The 18816-nt window shown below is 39.3% G+C and overlaps 1 protein-coding gene across 8 annotated transcripts in view; it reads right to left on the bottom strand.

The window, feature by feature from the left end:
• Positions 1-18816, bottom strand: part of gpam (glycerol-3-phosphate acyltransferase, mitochondrial) — a 94058-nt gene that overhangs the window by 43164 nt on the left and 32078 nt on the right. For 3 of the 8 annotated variants that reach the window (XM_043712857.1, XM_043712859.1, XM_043712858.1), the window contains exons 2-5: positions 11089-11210; positions 9843-9965; positions 4008-4081; positions 2065-2178 (exon numbers count right to left, since the gene is read on the bottom strand). In XM_043712857.1, coding sequence (XP_043568792.1) covers positions 2065-2178; positions 4008-4081; positions 9843-9965; positions 11089-11190 — 413 coding nt within the window. In that variant the 5' untranslated portion in view covers positions 11191-11210. Of the gene's footprint in view, positions 1-2064; positions 2179-4007; positions 4082-9842; positions 9966-11088; positions 11211-17337; positions 17810-18816 lie in introns of those variants that run through there. The other 5 variants (XM_043712854.1, XM_043712855.1, XM_043712860.1 and 2 more) reach the window with 4 other exon arrangements.

Raw genomic sequence — 18816 nt, 5'->3', positions numbered from 1 at the left:
GAGGGGAATTTTAAGCAGCTATCTGGTGAGATTATGTAACTTATGGGGATCATCACAAGTGTTGAAGTAGACAGCTAGCGGGCTAAACCTGAAACAAGCATGAACCTCATTTTGATTAATTAAACCGGGATCCTACCTCTTTTGTGAGCTGCACCTACTTCGTTGATTGATTCCAAATGTGCCTTCCTTAATAAGGCCAATGCACGCTGCTCCAAACACAGACCACTGTTACTTTATTTTGCTTTATTATGACAGCATCTTCCTGCAACTATACCCATGTATGGGAGATGTATACAAAATTAATCAAACATAAATACAAATTCTCTACCTAGTTATTTCATTGTCTGGTAAAGTGTATTCTTTAGTGAAACAAAGTCTGAAGTCACACAACCCAGGGTTGGGAATCAAGGACTACAGGGCATCAGTTTAAGATTAGAGGGTAAAGAATAAAAGGGAACCTGAGGGGCAACTTTGTTACACAGAGGTTGGTACGCATATGGGATGAGCTGCCAGCAGAAGTGGTTCAGGTGGATGTATTAACAAAGTTTTAAAAAGCATTTGGACAAATATATGGATAGGAAAGATTTAGAAGGATATGGACCAAGTGCAGGTAAATGGAATTCGCATTGATGGACATTTTGGTCGGCATGGATCAGTTTGAGCCAAAGGGCGTGTCTCCATGCTGTAGGACTCTATGACACAAGGTTATAGTCCAACTGGTTTAGTTGAAATCAAAACCTTTGACAGTGCTGCTCCTTTGTCAGATCTGACATGCAGCAACCAAAGCGAAAACAGTCAAATTAGACTGCTCTGGAAGGCCGCTGCCTTAGGCTCAACATGTATGCCCAAGCTGTCAGGAGATATGTCAATGTCAAATTCATCAGCTGCGCTCACAAGATAGTCCAGACGTCACCCAAGTACAATGCATTGCCATCCATATTCTCAAGACTAACCACAGCATCGTCATCAAACCAGCAGACAAAGGAGGAACCTTTGTCGTACAGAACAGAATAGACTACTGCAAAAAAGTGTACCAACAACTGAAAGAAAAACAAAAGAGCAGTGCTTGTGACTTCAAATAAATCTGTTGGACTATAACCTGATGTCTTGTGACAGCTGATTTTGTCCACCCCAGTCCAACACCAGCACCTCCACATCATGTTTAGTGAAACAGGATGAAAAATGTTAAAACAAAATAAATCATACCTATAAACTATTTGTATTTATGAGAACATTTTTTGTGGTCTTGAGCAAAATTCTTGACCTTTTTGTTTGAGAATAGATTGTGACTGCATTGGGTATAAGATTTTGCCATCCATTTTTCCAACCCCCCCCAAGTTTTCAAATCATGCTGCCACTTTCAATACAGGCAGAGTTAAAATCATGATTCCTCATGATCACTCTTCTGTAGGAACTGTGGCAAAGTGTTGGAACTCACCAGCAGTTTCTTTGGTAGAATTCTCTGCTTATCCAATTTAAAACAACAGCAGGAGCCCTTTTGGGATTTTGATTCTTCACATGACTGAAATCCACCCAAGATTTCATACTTGTTTAAGTATATAATCATCACGCTAGTTGACCACAGCCAATAAAGTGACATGCATTAAATTGTTTAAAAGCTAGTTCCAAATATACATTATTTCAAGTAGACTCCCATTTTATAAAATAAAGTGACAACAGGTATAAACTTCCAGAAGTCCACTGTGATCATACATGACTCTATTTGAAATGAGATCTCTCTCTTTCTCTGACCCAGATGACCTTAATGACACTTGTGCGCTCTTTGGAAATAGAAGTATAACTTTGAGCTGGCTAGAAAACTGACTTGGAGGTGTTCATCTTTGGAAAAAAGCATGACACTGACTGAATATTCCACGTCCAACTCAAGTGGTTTTATCGGTTAGGGGTTCAGACAGCACCAATATACATTGAAAAGTTTATTTTATTATCATCAATCCTGTTATCTATATAGTGAAAGTGACAAGTCTTCATGATATTATTTAACTTCAAGAAAATCTTTTACAAAAAACAGCTGGTAAATCAAAGCAGCTAAGCTTTTCATACCTGTTGTTGTTCAAAACATTCTCAATCACATTCCTTGAAAACATATCATGATGCACATCTCGTTCCTGAATAAACAAGACATAGCAGAGACGCCGTGCCAGCCAGCCTCGATATCTAAATCACCAAATAAAGACATGGCAAACGCTGAATAATTTCAATCACTGCCCCATCGTAAGTACACCAGAGCTCACACTTCCAACATAAAGCATTTTTTTCTTGTTGGCCTCACAAGGATTTGAAATTGATTTAACAACAGAAAAAATAACGAAAATACTGCTGAACCATAATTTTTAAAGAAATATTTTTCACCTTACATACTGTTAAGTGATTGGCAAAAAATACATGACATTTGTTTGGTGTAATTCATGATTTTTTTTCCTCCTCCATGGTTGTTTTTTTTTGTCTGTTCTCTTCATTCCCAATGCACCGCACACCATTTCCCCATTAATAATGTTGGTGCACAGGAAATCTATTTTCAAACCTATGATAGCATTATTCTCAGCTGGCTGTGAGGAAATATTCAACAATAATCACACTGGCTGGGATGCCATGTAATGCACCTGCCTAGAAATTGCAGAGCTTCCCAAATGATGCCACCTTCATAGGGTAGCATCAGATAATTGTGGTAATCAAAGATGTAAACTCATCATATTATTTGTATATTTAGGATAACTTGACAAACATTACTGAGAAGTTCATTTTTCACATGTCCTACAGCACGGAAAGAGGTTGTTCTATCCCTCTATTCTGCACTCTCTCTCGAATAGCATTCCAGCAAATCCAATCCCCTACCCTATTCCCCTGTCACCGCATTTACCATGACCAATCCACCTGGCCTCAACATCACTAGAAACTACAGACAACTTAGCATGGCCAATCCACGTAAACTGCACATCTTTGGACTGTTGGAGGAAACCGGAGTACCCGGTGCAAACTCCACAAAGCCAATTACCCAAGGTTGGGTTTGAATCCAGATCACTGGTGCTGTGAGGCAGAAGTGCTAACCACTGAGTCACTGTGCTGCTCTAAAAATGTCTCTTAAAAATGTGCCCTGACTTAAGCTGCTGAATCATCCAAGTGAAAGATTCAACAGTAGGAGAGAGAAATCATTTGTGCTTTTTCCAACAAACAAGTTGGCACCTGCTGATCAACTCAAGCAAGCTTAATATGATGCTTGTTGTTCAATTCAATTTGGTTGTGCTTTCAATGAGCTTCAAATCTTAAGTAACATGAACATTTAACAATGCTATGTACATTTTTCTCAGTACTGTCAACAAAGTGTAAAATCTGATTCAAGTTAACCATTTGATTTTTCACTGTACAGAGGGCTATGCTCCACAATGTTAAACAAGCTACATGTAGTATCTTAGCATACACTAAAAGACATGAGTTGCATCTAACTACTCTCACACAATCTTTAAAGTAGTGTAATCTCAGAAGGAGTTCTGTAAAAATGGAATGAAGCAACATTAAGATTAGTCTAGGAAATTTAACTAAATGAAAGTTTTATGCAAAGGTGTCATATCAGTCCAGATTACCACTGCTACTTCACAGTACCAGGGACCTGGGTTTGATTCCAGCCTTGGACGACTGTAGAGTTTGCGCGTTCTCTCGCTGTCTGCACGGGTTTCCTTCAGGTGCTCCAGTTTCCTTCCACAGTCCAAAGATGTGCAGGCATGGTAAATTACCTCATAGTATTATGGGATGTACAGACCAGGTTAACTATGGAACATGTGGGTTACAGGGATAAGTTGGAATACTCTTTGGAGGATCAGTGCAGACTCGATGAGCCAAATGGCCTCTATCTGCAGTGTAGGAATTTTAATGATTCCTCTCAGATTATGTAAGTTGGATCAGTCTATCTTTTAATCTATGTATTAAATAGAAAAATGTCATTCTCCATTTTTTGCTTGGTTAATTTTCATGACAGATACAGTTCATACCTGGTGTGCGTTTCATTAATATAAATTACATTCCGTAGTCCCTGAGAAGGGATGCTGGTATTGAAAAGTTTATCCTGGGTAGCAAAGAATAAAAGACTGAAGTCATGATTTTGCATTATATTCAGAAATATTAAAACCACATTGTTCAATCACCAAAAATAAAGTGACTTCTTTCAAACTTTTTATTGTAACTGCAGCATGAAAATTCTGAACAGTGAGTTAAAACGTAGTGATCAGATTGGGTTAAACTCATTAGCCTTTCACCTCTGACCTGGGTTGGAATCCAGACACTGCTCTGATACAAAACATCTCCTCTATAAGCATTCTAAATGAAACAAGCCCAGCTTTCTCAAACATTCCATAATTTCGTAATAAACTAACAATCTCAGACAGACAGTAACAAAAATAGGTCTAAACAAGAAAGAGGGCATTTTCTCAATCATATCCAGAAAAGGGATTTCCAACCTGGTCTGTGATGAATTACCCAATTTTAGCCAGGTGTCATGAACATTATAAATTTGTCCACTTCCTTAGATTAGGGAACTGAAAATCAGTCAGGACTCCCAGAGATATTCACCAAAATCTGCTGCAATTGTGTATGTGTGGACATCAAGCAAAAACAAAATTATGATGTTGGCTGAGCAGCCTGCTAAGATTACCATGGTTTGAATAATAGTCTTTGCAAGAATTTCCAAAGTGTTTGGATTAATACAATAGCAAGGAGTCAATTTGATCAGACAAGAAAGAGGGAAAATAAAATTTCGAGGAAAAATATGGGTAGTTTAAGCAATGTTTTAACTTAGAATGCACCACAGCTGCATCTCTACATACAAGATGCAGAAACTGCCTATATATTGTCTCGGCTATTACTTATCTTGGCAAACACAAAATCTGCAGAAAGCCATAAGACAGAAGATTAAGCCTTCATTTTCCTGCTTCTGCTTTTTACATCAGAGGTTGAAAATAAAAAAAATCAAGAAAAAATGTTTAAACCAAAAACATCGATTTTAGTAAGGTGTTTGATAAAGTTCCCCACGGTAGAATATTGCACAAAATACGGAAGCATGGGATTGAGGTTGATTCAGTGGTTTGGATCAGAAATTGGCTAGCTAAAAGATGACAGAGGGTGGTGGTTGATGGGAAATATTCATCCTGGAGTTCAGTTACTAGTGGTGTACCACAAGGATTTATTTTGGGGTCACTGCTGTTTGTCATTTTTATAAATGACCTAGATGAGAGCATAGAAGGCTGGGTTAGTAAATTTGTGGATGACACTGAGGGTGTAGAGTTGTGGATAGTGACGAAGGATGTTGCAGGTTACAGAAGGACATAGATAAGCTGCAGAGCTGGCTGAGAGGGGGCAAATGGAGTTTAATGCGGAGAAGTGTGAAGTGATTCACTTTGGAAGGAGCAAACAGGAATGCAGAGTACTGGGCTAATGGTAAGATTCTTGGTAGTGTAGATGAGTAGAGAGATCTCGGGGTCCAGGTACATAGATCCTTGAAAGTTATCACTCAGGTAGATAGGGTTGTTAAGAAGGCATACGGTGTGTTAGCTTTTATTGGTAGAGGAATTGCGTTTCGGAACCGTGATGTCATGTTACAGTGGTATAAAACTCTGGTGCGGCCACACTTGGAGAATTGTGTATAGTTCTGGTCACCGTATTATAGGAAGGATATGGAAGCTTTGGAAAGGTTTCAGAGGAGATATACTAGGATGTTGCCTGATTTAGAGAGAAGGCAAAAGTCTAGATCAGAATGGTGCTGGAAAAGCACAGCAGGTAGGGCAGCATACGAGGAGCAGGAAAATCAATGTTTCAGGCAAAAGCCCTTCATCAGGAATTTGGAGGGAAGGTCTTATGAGAAAGGCTGAGGGACTTGAGGCTGTTTTCATTAGAGAGAAGGTTGAGAGGTGACTTAATTGAGAAATTTAAGATAATCAGAGGGTTACATATGGTGGACAGCGACAGCCTTTTTTCTTTGGATGGCGATAACTTTAATAGGGGACATAGCTTTAAATTTAGAGGTGATAGATGTAGGACAGAGATCAGAGGTTGTTTCTTTATTCAGAGAGTAGTAGGGACGTGGAACAGTAGTAGACTTGACAATTTTAAGGGCATTGAAATGGTCATTGGATATGTTTATGGATGAGAATGGATTAGTGTAGGTTAGATGGGCTTCAGATTGATTTCACAGGTCGGCGCAACATCAAGGGCTGAAGGGCCTGGACTGCACTGTAATGTTTTATGTTCTATGCTCTCCACATCTTAAATAAATAGCTGATAAATCAACAAGCAGAGAATAAGAACATAAAGTTCATCACACCTTATACATTTGCCAAGGATTTGATGGCTCGTCCAAAAGTCTGCCCCAATTCTCAACTGCTCTCCTATCCTTTTCCTTTCCCCTACCGTTCCAATAAGCAGCTTTTCTTTATACTTCTTATGTCAGAAATTGCCTCTTTTTCTGCTGCAACCACTCTATTATTCTGTTCAAATCTATCGCTCCAACACTAAATGTACTGCATGTCAGTCAGTTCTGCATGTTCCAATTGGTACGTCTCAACTTTAGTTTCCCTTCTTTCAGATTCTTTTAACCTTGATTAAGATTCATGAAGGGCAGGTCATGCTTAACTAATCTTTTGGAATTCTATGAAGACAAGGCAAGCAATGTGGACAACGGGCACCCAGTAGATGTGGTGCATCTAGATTTCCAAATGCCTTCGACAAGGTACCACACATGCTGCATAAGATAAAAATGCATGGCATTATGGGTAAAGTATTAGCCTGGATAGAGGATTGGTTAACTAACAGGAAGCAAAGAGTGGGGATAAATGAGTGTATTTCTGGTTGGCAATCAGTAACTAGTGGTGTGCCTCAGGGATCAGTGTTGGGACCACAATTATTCACAATTTACATAGATGATTTGGAGTTAAGGATCATGTGTAATGTGTCAAAATTTGCAGATGATACTAAGATGAGTGGCAGAACAAAGTGTGTAGAGGACTGTGAAACTTTGCAGAGGAATATAGATACTTTAAGTGAGTGGGCAAAAGTTTGCCAGATGGAATACAATGTTAATAAATGTGAAGACATCAATTTTGATAGGAATAATAGTAAAAAGGACTTCTACTTGAACGATAAAAAGTTACAGCATGCTGCTGTGCAGAGGGATCTGGGTGTCCTTGTGCATGAATCAAGCATGTGCAAGAGGTAATTAGGAAGTTAAATGGAATGTTGTCCTTTATTGCTACAGGGATTGCATTTAAAAGCAGGGAGGTTATGTTGCAGTTATACAGGGTGCTGGTGAAGCCACACCTGGAGTATTATGTGCAGTTTTGGTCTCCTTACTTAAGAAAGGATGTATTAGCACTGAAGGGGGTTCAGAGGAGACTCACTAGGTTGATTCCGGAGTTGAGGGGGTTGGCTTATAAGGAGACACTGAGTAGACTGGGGTTATATTCATTGGAATTTAGAAGAATTGGGGGGGGGGGGGGGAAAAGAGATCTTCTAGAAATATATAAAATTATGAAGGGAATAGATAAGATAGACATAGGGAGAACGTTTTCAGTGGCAGATGAAGCGAGGACAAGAGGGCATAGCCTCAAAATTAGGGGGAACAGATTTAAGACTGGATTGAGAAGGAACTTCTTCACCCAGTGGGTTGTGAATCTGTGGAATTCCTTGCCCAGTGAAGTAGTTGACGCTACTTCAGTAAATGTTGTTAAAGCTAAGATAGATTTTTTGTGAACAATGAAGGAATTAAGGGAGACAGTGAGAGGGCGGGTAAGTGGAGCTGAGGCCACAAAAAGATCAGCCATAATCTTATTGCATGGTGGAGCAAGCTTGAAGGGCCAGATGGCCTACTCCTGCTCCTAGTTCTATTATGTTCTGACTTATTGCCATGGACTCCTTCTAACTTTCTAACAAAAACATGTTTTACCTACAGGAATTTTTCCTATACTATTTGGTTATTCATAGCTTTATTATTTGTTTCATTCCCGTTCTGTAGACTATTTTGATAGATAGAAACATTTTTCCTTGATTATTGATATGAAGCCTCTAAGATATAGAAATACAAAAAAAAATTGTATTCTCATTTCCTAATTCCCCCTTTGGAATTCTGCTCTGCAATAACGAAAGAAACTTAGAAAGTCAATAAATTTGAAAGATTAATTCTGCCTTAGTGGTTACAAGAAAATTACCTAAAGTTTGGTGGCTCGTAATTAAACATCTGAATGGAAGGCAGGAAAGTGATTGCTGGGTCCTTTGTGGTGATACTTGCATCAACAATAGCCACGGGTGAGGTGCCAAAAGATTGGAGGTTGGCTAATGTGGTGGCATTTTTTTAAGAAAGGTGGTAAGGAAAAGCCAGGGAACTCTAGTCTGGTGGGTTTACGCCAATGGTGGGTAAGTTGTTGCAGGGGATTCTGAGGGACAAGATTTACATGTATTTGGAAAGGCAAGAACTGATCAGGTAGAGTCAACGTGGCTTTGTGCATGGGAAATTGTGACTCACTAACTTGATTGAGTTTTTGAAGAAGTGACAAAGAAGACTGATAAAGGCCGAGCGGTGGACTCTGTCTACGTCGACTTCAGTAAGATGTTCAACGAGGTTCCGTATGATTGACTTGTTAGCAAGGTTAAATCATATGTAATCCAGGGAGAGCTAGCCAATTTTATAGAATGCTAGATATGAAACAGAGGGTGGTGGTGGAGGGTTGTTTTTCAGACTGAAAACCCATGATCAGCAATGTGCTGTAAGGGTTGGTGCTGAGTCCACTGTTTTTGTCATTTATATAAATGACGTGGCTGTGAATATAGGAGGAATGGTTAGTAAGGTTGCAGATGACACCAAACTTGATGGTATAGTGGACAGTGAAGAAGATTGACTCAGAGTACAACGGAACCTGGATCAGATGGGCTGAGAAGTGGCAGATGGAATTTAATTTAGATAAATGTGAGGTGCTGCATTTTGTTAAGGCAAATCAGGGCAGGACTTAATGGTAAGGCTCTAGGGCATGTGGCCGAACAGACAGACCAAGGGGTGTAGGCTCATAGTTTCATGAAGGTGGAGTTGCAAGTTGACAAGGTAGTGAAGACGACATTTGGAACGCTTGCCCTTGTGTTCAGTGCATTGAGTACAGGAGTTGGGATTTCATGTTGCAGCTGTGCAGGACATTTTGGAATACTGCATTCAATTCTGGTCTCCCGGCTATAGGAAGAATGTCGTTAAACTTGAAACAGTTCAGAAAAGATGTACAAGAATGTTGCTGGGATTGGAGGGTTTGAGCTATAGGGAGTGGCTGAATAGACTGGGGCTGTTTTCCCTGGAGCGTCAGAGGCTGAGGGGTTACATTTGTAAAATCATGAGAGGCATGAATAGGGTGAATAGCCAAGGTCTTTTTCCCAGGGTATGGGAGTCTAAATGTAGAGGGCATGGGTTTAAGGTGAGAGGGGCGAGATTTTTAAGGGACCTAAGGGTCAACTTTTCACACAGAGGGTGGTGCACATATAGAATGAGCTGCCAGAGAAAGTAGTAGGGGCTGGTACAATTACAACAAGTGGAAGGATCTGGATGAGTACATAAATAGGAAGAGTTTAGAGGGATATGGGCTAAATGCTGGCAAATGGGACGAGATTAACTTAGGATATCTGGTCGGCATGGACGAGTTGGACTGAAGGGTCTGTTTCGATGCTGTACACTACAATGACTCTTCATTAAATGATTGAGCCAAATATATGCTATATTCATTATATAAGTGTTAACCAAATTATACATAATAGACAATAAACATTTCGAAGGACAAATGCTGAATATGCATCAGTACAATTACCCTGCTTATTGGAGAGCACACATGGCAGCACCGTCCAACGAAAGGTTGCTTCCTGGTCAGAAGCAACTTCTTTCCCGTAGCAGCTGCAGATCGAAACACAGCACAACTAGGACTGTACTCTACCTGTAAAATATTACAACTGGAGAGTCAGGAAGAGGTATTTTGATGAACAATAAGACAATGAAATTAGTAAAACTGATTTCAGGTTTAAGAATGTGTTATCAACAGACATTTCTGAACAAGCCCTCTGCTTAAAAAGAAAACAAGAGAAGCACATTATTAATTAATATATTCTCCAACAGCTATTTAAAACGTTTGCCTGTGTATAGTTAGAAACTTTGATCTGAAGCTTACAGCCATTGAAACAAATTTTAATCAACTCTAATTATCTCAAAGTGACTCTGCTGCTGTTGATGGTGATCACAGAGGTCCTCTGTAATGGGGTCCATGACTTAAGCAGCTCAGCTCAGCTAATCTCTTGAACTGCTACAGTCCATGTGGTGTAGGTAGCAACACAATGCTGTGAGGGAGGGAGTTCCAGGAATTTAAACAGTGATAAGAACAGTGATATAGTTCCAAGTAACAAAAGTAGAAGGCTATTCCCCCCCAGCAAAAGGAATCAATGGAGTGACTTCTGGGCACAGCAAAGGGGGTAGGGAGCCCGAAGGGAAGAATACTCGAAAACTGACGATTCTGAAGAATATCAAGTTTTAATTTTAATATTATTTTTACACAAATGTTAGATTGAATAGCCTTTTCCTGGAGTGTCATTCACATGAGCTTCAAATAACCTACTCAAGATTTTATCCAGAAATTTCTAATCTTGGACTCCTAAAGCCCCGACTCTCGGCTAAGCTGTTGTTCTTGACCCTCTCTTTCTTAGGAGCACTGCTTCATGCATCCATCTTCATCCAAGAACTTCTGCAAAATTGACTCAGACTGAAAATAAAAAGAACTTTAGTTTTCAAGCTACCGGTATTTCCTCTAGGCTTAACCAAAAACAAGTCCAGAAATTTCCAACAAAAACTCTGATGATCAATTTTTTTTACCTCACTCAATCATAAACCTTCCTAATGTACACAAAAACCCATTAACCCTGAAGCTAACTCTCTCACACTGTTTTACAATAAATCACCATGGCTCCTGAAATATTTCCAAGTTAATTGTTACACTCTTCAGACAAAGTAATTGTTATTAAAATATATATAAATCACACTCTATAACACAATAGTATGCATTTGCTTACTGGTTCATCATTGGAATTCTTCATTCTGCTGCCAACCTGTGCTCTTGAGTTTGGCAAATAGGCTTGGTCTATCACAGAAGTAATCAGCACCGACTCAACCATATATCTTACACACTCAAGTACTGCAAATGAAGTAAAAAAAACAAATTTAAACACTAGTTAAATTTTCAATATAAAAGATATGAAAATTTGTAAGAGAAATATTTAATGCTTGTGTAATCTTACAAAACTGATTCTTTAGTTACTGAGCCTTGGCTCAGTGTTATCACTCTTACCTCTAGGAAGCTACAGTGTAGACATTGCAGCACATAATAAAGTGTGCTGCACTATTGTTGAGGATGAAATGTTAAACTGAGGCCCTGCCTGCTCTCTGAATTAGACATATAAAATCTCAGGGCATTTTGCAAAAAACAGCATGGAAGTTCTTAATAGCTAAAAGTTATCCTTCAACCAGCACTGCAACAGATTATCTAGTTATGTGACTTATGACAGCTTCTGTGTGCTGCTATTTGCAAACCGATTGTCAGTTCTCCCATTTTGCAATAATACAATCATTTCAAAATTACTTAATTCTGAAATGTGATTAAGGGCATCCTGCACTCATGGATGACGTTGCTATATAAATTCAGGTTATTTCCTTTCATCAGCTTTGTCTATTCTGCTGTCCTATGCAAAGAGTGTCATCTCAATGGCTGCATTCATTAAGTGGTTCACTTAATCAGAGATTTCTGTTCCAATTGAAAATTCACTCACTTTGTTAAAGGTTTGACTCTTAAAATTTTATTAATTTTGTTCACAATACTGGGTTGGCAATTTTGATCATTTGCAAGCTAAGCTCACATTCCTTAAAGGAACAAAAAACAGCTTTCCACTAATTAAAAGACGGTCAAATTCTCTCTATGAATTAGGAGTTTTTTCAGGATATGTGTTTAACAAATGCAATAAATTCATCCTCCTTTTCATGGGGTTTATTCAAATTACCCGAAATATCCATTGAATGCTATCAAAATCCACTGTGATTAAGCTAATGCTTTGTTTGTGAAGCTGATAGATCTCAATTCAACATTTCCAGTAAAACACATTTACTAAGGATTACTTCAAACACAACGTAACTTTTGTTTTAAAGTGGGAATTCATCAATAAAGAAGGCACCTTTTAACTGAACCATTCAAACCCCAACAGAACCCCAATTCAACCCCTGGTGTGTGCTCACTGACCTTCCTAGGTCATGGGTGGATTTTCTGAACAGTGGTAATCTCACTTTTCCCCCTTTTCACAGCAATCAGCTGCTATACCCTGAATTTTAAACATCCTGACAGCCACTTTGACAGATGCTGTCAGAAGCTGAGTATATAAGGGAATTATATAAGGCTCTAGAAGGATAAGGTGTCAAGTGAATAGACGGTAGGGTGTTAGGTGTACCAGATGAAAAGGACATAGGATATAAGAAATAATATGCCAGATGAGCAGGGGGTGAAACATTGTCGAAGTAGGGTCACAGGGTGGCAAGTGGAGTGGTAGAATGCCAAGTTGGAAGGACAGGGTGTCAAAGTGCAAGATGAGTGATGCAGTGTTTAGGGTAGGTAGGGTCAACAGGGGTTAGCATTGGGTTAAATCTGTGCTGGGTTGAGTATGGTAAGTGGGGGAATTGTGTTGGATTGGGTCCAGAGTTTGGGGGAGGTTGCCTCCAGCTGAAGTGGGACGTCAGGTCAGGTCTGGTTCACTTCAGCGAAGAATGGAGTAGTGTCGAGTCTGATTTGGCAAGAATGGGGAATGGAGTCAAGCTTTGCCGGAGGTGTTAATTGTGTGTGTGAAGAAAGTATGGGGTCAGTTTAACAGTTACTCAGTTACACCATACACAAGGACAAGTAAATCAGATTGAAACTTCAGTCTGGTTACTAAGAGAGCCCTGTATTGTCAGAGATAGCATCTTTCAGACTAGATATTAAAGAAAGGCTAGTTCCTCTTGACGTAAACGATCCCATCGCATTATATGAAAATGCATGGCTCTTCTAGAATCTTTGAAAGTTTTCAAGCCTCAACTAATATCAGATTTAGGTTGTGATTCTTCTCTATGGGAGAATTAACATACACAGATTGGTTGCTGTATTTTTCATGTGGCACAATAGACTGCGTTTTATTAGCTCTAACAAATTTTAAGATGTTCCAAAGAAGGAAAGCGACATAAATGGAATTATTTGTTTCATTACCTCATCAAGCAGTGAATTCATCAAGCAAGAAAGCTGCTTAAAATTATTTTGTCAATTAACTGACAAATCATTCAAAGAACCAAGTGCAGGAGGAAAAAATCTACAAATTACGTAAGAGTTATTTGGAATTTTTAAGGTCAAAAGTTAATATTTAAAATTTAATTAATTGTAGAAAAACAGAGCTTTGACAAAATAAATCTAATTCTGGAAATCAAACAAATTGGAAAAACAGGGTGTTTTCACTTAAGTCAACATTGCATTCCTGAAAATTGTGACTTTAAATCTTATAGGAATCAATATTAATGTTGGAGTTAGTTTCTGTTGGGGCTTGCTCAGCAGACAAAAAAAAAATTATGCCTGTACTCTCTAAGTTGAAATACAGTACTTTAAATGAAAGATGTTAAAAATAATTGCTAAAATAAATTAAAATTAATATTAATTAAATTAATATTTTACATACACATGGCAGGCAGGGCCATCGCTCACTAGGTTGTGGATTGCCTGCTAAGGGCCTCACTTGTTCCAAGTCCCCTTGTGGTTTCTGCTTGGTGGTGCCTTTTCAAGGGCACCTCTTCCTTCTGGGCTGCTGCCACCTCTGGGGTTGGCTTAGGCCACAGACTGGTGGGGCCATGGGTCCACATGTACTTTAACGACTTTCCCACTTTGTTCTGATGTCTGCGTCCTGTAATCCTTGCTATTTCAATGTCTGCTTCAAATGAATGGTGGGGATGTTTGGGTCTGATGTCATTGCTGCATCACAAGGTGGGGTTCTGTCAAGCTACAACACTGCTTGTGCCCCGTGGGCCAGGGAGGAGCTGCCAGGTTACCAAAGCACTGGAATCCAGCTGTCCAGTTGGGGATTAGATGGCAACCAAGATCGGGCGTGGCTGGTGTCCCTTGACCAGGAGGATGCATTTGGGGAGCAGCTACATTGTGGACATAGGCAAGCAGCAGCTCCGGCAGACGGCAGACGGTCTGGGGCATGTTGAATCGGAGACCCTGTTAAAGACCTAAGGTGGCAGCGAGACACAGGAGGGGTTGCAGGTTACACCAAAATGATGCTATGAGAGTCCGGGGAATGCACTGCTGTAAACAACATCATAGTGCATCTCATGATGCTCAATTAATTTCCAGTCCAAATGATGTATTGATATTCAAGTGAAACAATACCAAATGGAGGCAAATTACAGCGCAGACTGCCTGCAATGTAAAATTTCTTCATTCATTTCAAGTGGCTGACAAGGGAAATATTTACAAAAATGTTGATAACTCGATCAACATAATCAGATGTCTGAACAATTACTTGAAATGGAGACAGACATGGTTCAGACAGGGTTCCCAGACCTGCTTTGCAAAGGTGGATAAGACATCAAGTTAGGCACAATGTTTGTACTTTTAAAACTTGAATGTGTGCTCAATGCACAAGTCTGGCATTGTCAACTTAAGGGTGTAAGGTCATTATAAAACTGATCCCATACACATCAAAATGAAATACTGTCACAGAGAATAAAACTATTTTACGATATGTTCCTCAAATAGCATAGCACCATGAAGCCACACAGGTCAGTAAGGATTGACATTTTTTCTCTCTATGCAGTGTCAAGTCTGTTATTTCAGGTGGAGCAACAGGCGAGTTTAATGCTCTTGCGTTAAAATTTTCAAAAACAATAAGTCTCAGGTTAAACATGAGCATGAACTGAGGGTCAGTTTAACCTGAGACTTTGCTAAAAAATGTATGGTTCTGAATGACGTAGGAAACACAAGGTGACCTTGCTTTTCATGATATATGTTAATGATCTAGATCTTGGTGCACCGGGAATACTTTCAAAGTTTGCAGATCTCATGAAATTTGGAAGAATTGAAAACTGAAAAGGATAGTTTAAACTTCCAAAGGACAGAGACAAATTGTTGAAGTGGATGGACAGGTGGCAATGGGGTTCAATGCAGTGAAGTGAGTGGTGATGTATTTTGGCAAAAGGAATATTGAAATACAATACAAAATAGGGGGTACAACTGTAAAGAGGGTGCAGTATCAGAGAAACTTGGGTATATATGTATATATGATCACTGAAGGTAGCACAGAGGTTGAAAGAGCAATTAATAAAACATACAGTATTTGCACTGGAACAAGCTGAGTGGGCACCATGGGCGGCATGGACCAGTTTGGGCTGAAGGGCCTGTTTGCATGCTGTGTTACTCTATGACCAAGGTCAAAAACGTGATGTTGAACTTGTATGAGACAGTTGTTGTTAAACCTTAGCTGGAGTATTATGCAGAGTTCCAGGCGAAACATTACAGGAAGGATGGGAATGTTTTGGACAGAGACCATAACGAATTTACAAGGATGGTTCCAGGGATGAGAACTTTCAGTCATGAGGATAGATTGAAGAAGTTGGAGCTCATTCCTTGGATAGAAGGAGGCTAAGAGAGATCGAATATAGCGTTTCAAAATCATAAGAAAAAAAAACATCAAGAACCAGAGGGCACAGATTTAATGTGATTTGCAAAAGAAGCAAATGTGATGCAACAAAATAAACTTCTTCACATAGTGAGTAGTTAGGGTATGGAACACACTGCTTGGAAGTGCAATGAAGGCAGGTTCAACTGAGGCATTCAAGAAGGTACTGAATGATTAAATAGATAGAAATAATGCACAAGGGCACAGGGGGAGAAAAGCAGTCTGTGATGATGCTTATTTGAAGAGCCAATGCAAAAACGATGAGACGAATGGCTTCTTTTTACACCATAACATTTGTGATTCTATGATACTGTCTTTGGTCAAATAGCCTCATAATCTTATTTGTGAAGATTGGCAATTGAAACGAGGCAGCAGAGGACTGCTAGCATCAATCCACGAAGCCATAACACGTCAGAAAATGACATGGAATGGATGACAGGAGAAATAACCAATAAATTGCTGAGCAGATTTCAGATATGCCAAAACACTAACAGCCAAAGTATTACCTTTAAAATATAGTCATGGCTGTAAAGTAGTAACCTGTTTGTGTTCAACAATGCTCAACAAAAAAAAAGACAATGAATGACTAGTGATTTATTTTTTGAGGGAGGAGGAGCTTGTTCCCTGATGCAAAAGTTTGGACATGGTACCAGAAGAATATCCTAATTTTCTTCAGATAGTATTATGGGATAACTAAACTATTATGAACTATATTATTAAACTGCCAAGAATTCAGCTTAGTTTTCCAGCTAAATGGTGCATTTTTTAACACAGCTTCAACCTACTTTGAGCTCAGGTACTGGAGTGGGGCCAACCTGCAAGTTTGAGTCAACGTAGTACTTGAGAACAAATGTCAAGAATCATTGTTAAATATGCTGAAATAACTTAATTTCTAAGCAGATCTCATTGTGAAGGAACCAATATTAACATTCTGATGAACTACAAGCCGGGAGGAAGGACAAGTGTACAGATTTTTACATTGATCCATTTATATACTGAATTATACTTTAAGACCAAATTATCAAATTCAACCGTTAAAACATTTGAGCTAAAACTCTGAGATGAGAAGCAGCAAAATAAAACAGCACAGATTGCTATCCAATAGCATCAGATGGTCAGGGGTGTCTAACCTGTGGAGAAAGTTGTGTCTGTCAAACTTATCCCAAGAAGAATTCAAAACCTTCAGAAGAAAAATTGCCAAGTAAAAACTGCTCTGCCTACTTCCTAATTGTGAAATGCTACAAATTAAAACAGATTTAGAAAAAGTCTTGCAACAATATTTAACCAATCTGCAGAAAAGGTTACACTTTGAAACACACGCGGCAGCATAAGTTATTTTATCTGAACTTTGAACCCATGTTAGACTCTTGGAATATTTTTCTCCATGAATCACATCGTCAGATGTAAACATATGTCCAGCAAGTAAAAGGGTCTTATTTCATTCGTTTTGAAACAGCCACTAAAGCAAGTCACTGACTTGGGCAGAAGTATGATAATTAATCCCAATTTTCCAGGTAGGCACCTCCAACCAACACCCCACCTTAAGAGAGGTATTGCTTAGGAAATCTGATCTGTACTCACTTGTCAAAAAGATATTAAGGTTCCCCTCGATTCCTAATTGCATCGTAGTAACATTACCGCTGGCAGTCTTCAGTAAGAGAAACTAGGCAGTAAGAAAACATTTCATATTCTTCACATTTTTGTGGTCACACAGTGAAACCCTCTTCCAAAGCAATTGTACTTTACAGCAGAGAATGATACCAGCCAGCTAGATAATTTGGTGAAATAAAAATTCAAGGACAGTTGCAGTACACATTTGCTTGAAAACATGGAAATGCTCCTTTCTTTGCAATAAAAGGATCAAAAGGGTTGCGGCATTTGTTATTCCTGCAGGGCGTGACCTTTTCTGAACCTAACTGCATACAGCAAAAGAAACTGCAGCCTTAAGGGCTCCAGAAGTACTAATGAATGTGTATAAAGTGGGTTGATATTACACAATCATATATCTCAAAGTTGTTGGTGACGCATTGTTCTACCTTATTTGCTGTTTGAACTTCGCAACCTAAATTACTGCTCAATTTCTCATTTCAAAAATCTCCATTCTACACTTTCTATGGGTCTTAAAAACTACTTGACCCCTCCTCCACTTTTCTCCAACAATCTTTAAGCTTTAAAGTCAAAACATTATAATAACCAAATCACTACTCCCTGATTTACTTCATTTCTCATTCACTCACTTGGAGATATCTGACAATATAGCTCAACTGGAGTACTGTGTATAATTCTGTGTACCACTGGGACAGTGTAATCACCCTGGAGAGGCTACAGAGAAAATTTGCCGAGATGATGTCAAGCATGAGAAAATTCAGTGATGTGGAGAATTTGGAGAAGCTATGAGTATCCTGGGAGTCATAGAGATGTTCAGCATGGAAACAGACCCTTCGGTCCAATTCGTCCATGCCGACCAGATAACCCAACACAATCTAGTCCCACCTGCCAGCACCAGGCCCATATCCCTCCAAACCCATCCTATTCATATACCCATCCAAATGCCTCTTAAATGTTGCAATTGTACCAGCCTCAATCACATCCTCTGGCAGCTCATTCCATATACGTACTAGCCTCTGCGTGAAAAAGTTGCTCCTTAGGTCTCTTTTATATCATTCCCCTCTCACCTTAAACCTATGCCCTCTAGTTCTGGATTCCCCGAAAAGACCTTGTCTATTTATCCTATCCATGCCCTCATATTTTTGTAAACCTCTATAAGGTCACCCCTCAACCTCCGACGCTCCAGGGAAAACAGCCCCAGCCTGTTCAGCCTCTCCCTGTAGCTCAAATCCTCCAACCCAGGCAACATCCTTGTAAATCTTTTCTGAACCCTTTCAAGTTTCACATCTTTCCCTTAGGAAGGAGACCAGAATTGCACGCAATATTCCAACCAATGTCCTGTACAGCCACAACATGACTTCTCAACTCCTTTACTCAATACTCTGACCAATAAAGGAAAGCATACCAAACGCCTTCTTCACTATCCTATCTACCTGCGACTCCACTTTCAAG

This window comes from Chiloscyllium plagiosum, chromosome 22 (genome assembly GCF_004010195.1).
Source record: "Chiloscyllium plagiosum isolate BGI_BamShark_2017 chromosome 22, ASM401019v2, whole genome shotgun sequence".
NCBI classification, from domain to species: Eukaryota; Metazoa; Chordata; class Chondrichthyes; order Orectolobiformes; family Hemiscylliidae; genus Chiloscyllium; species Chiloscyllium plagiosum.
The sequence above is the reverse complement of the archived record's forward strand: the minus strand, read 5'-3'. Positions and strand labels throughout refer to the sequence as shown.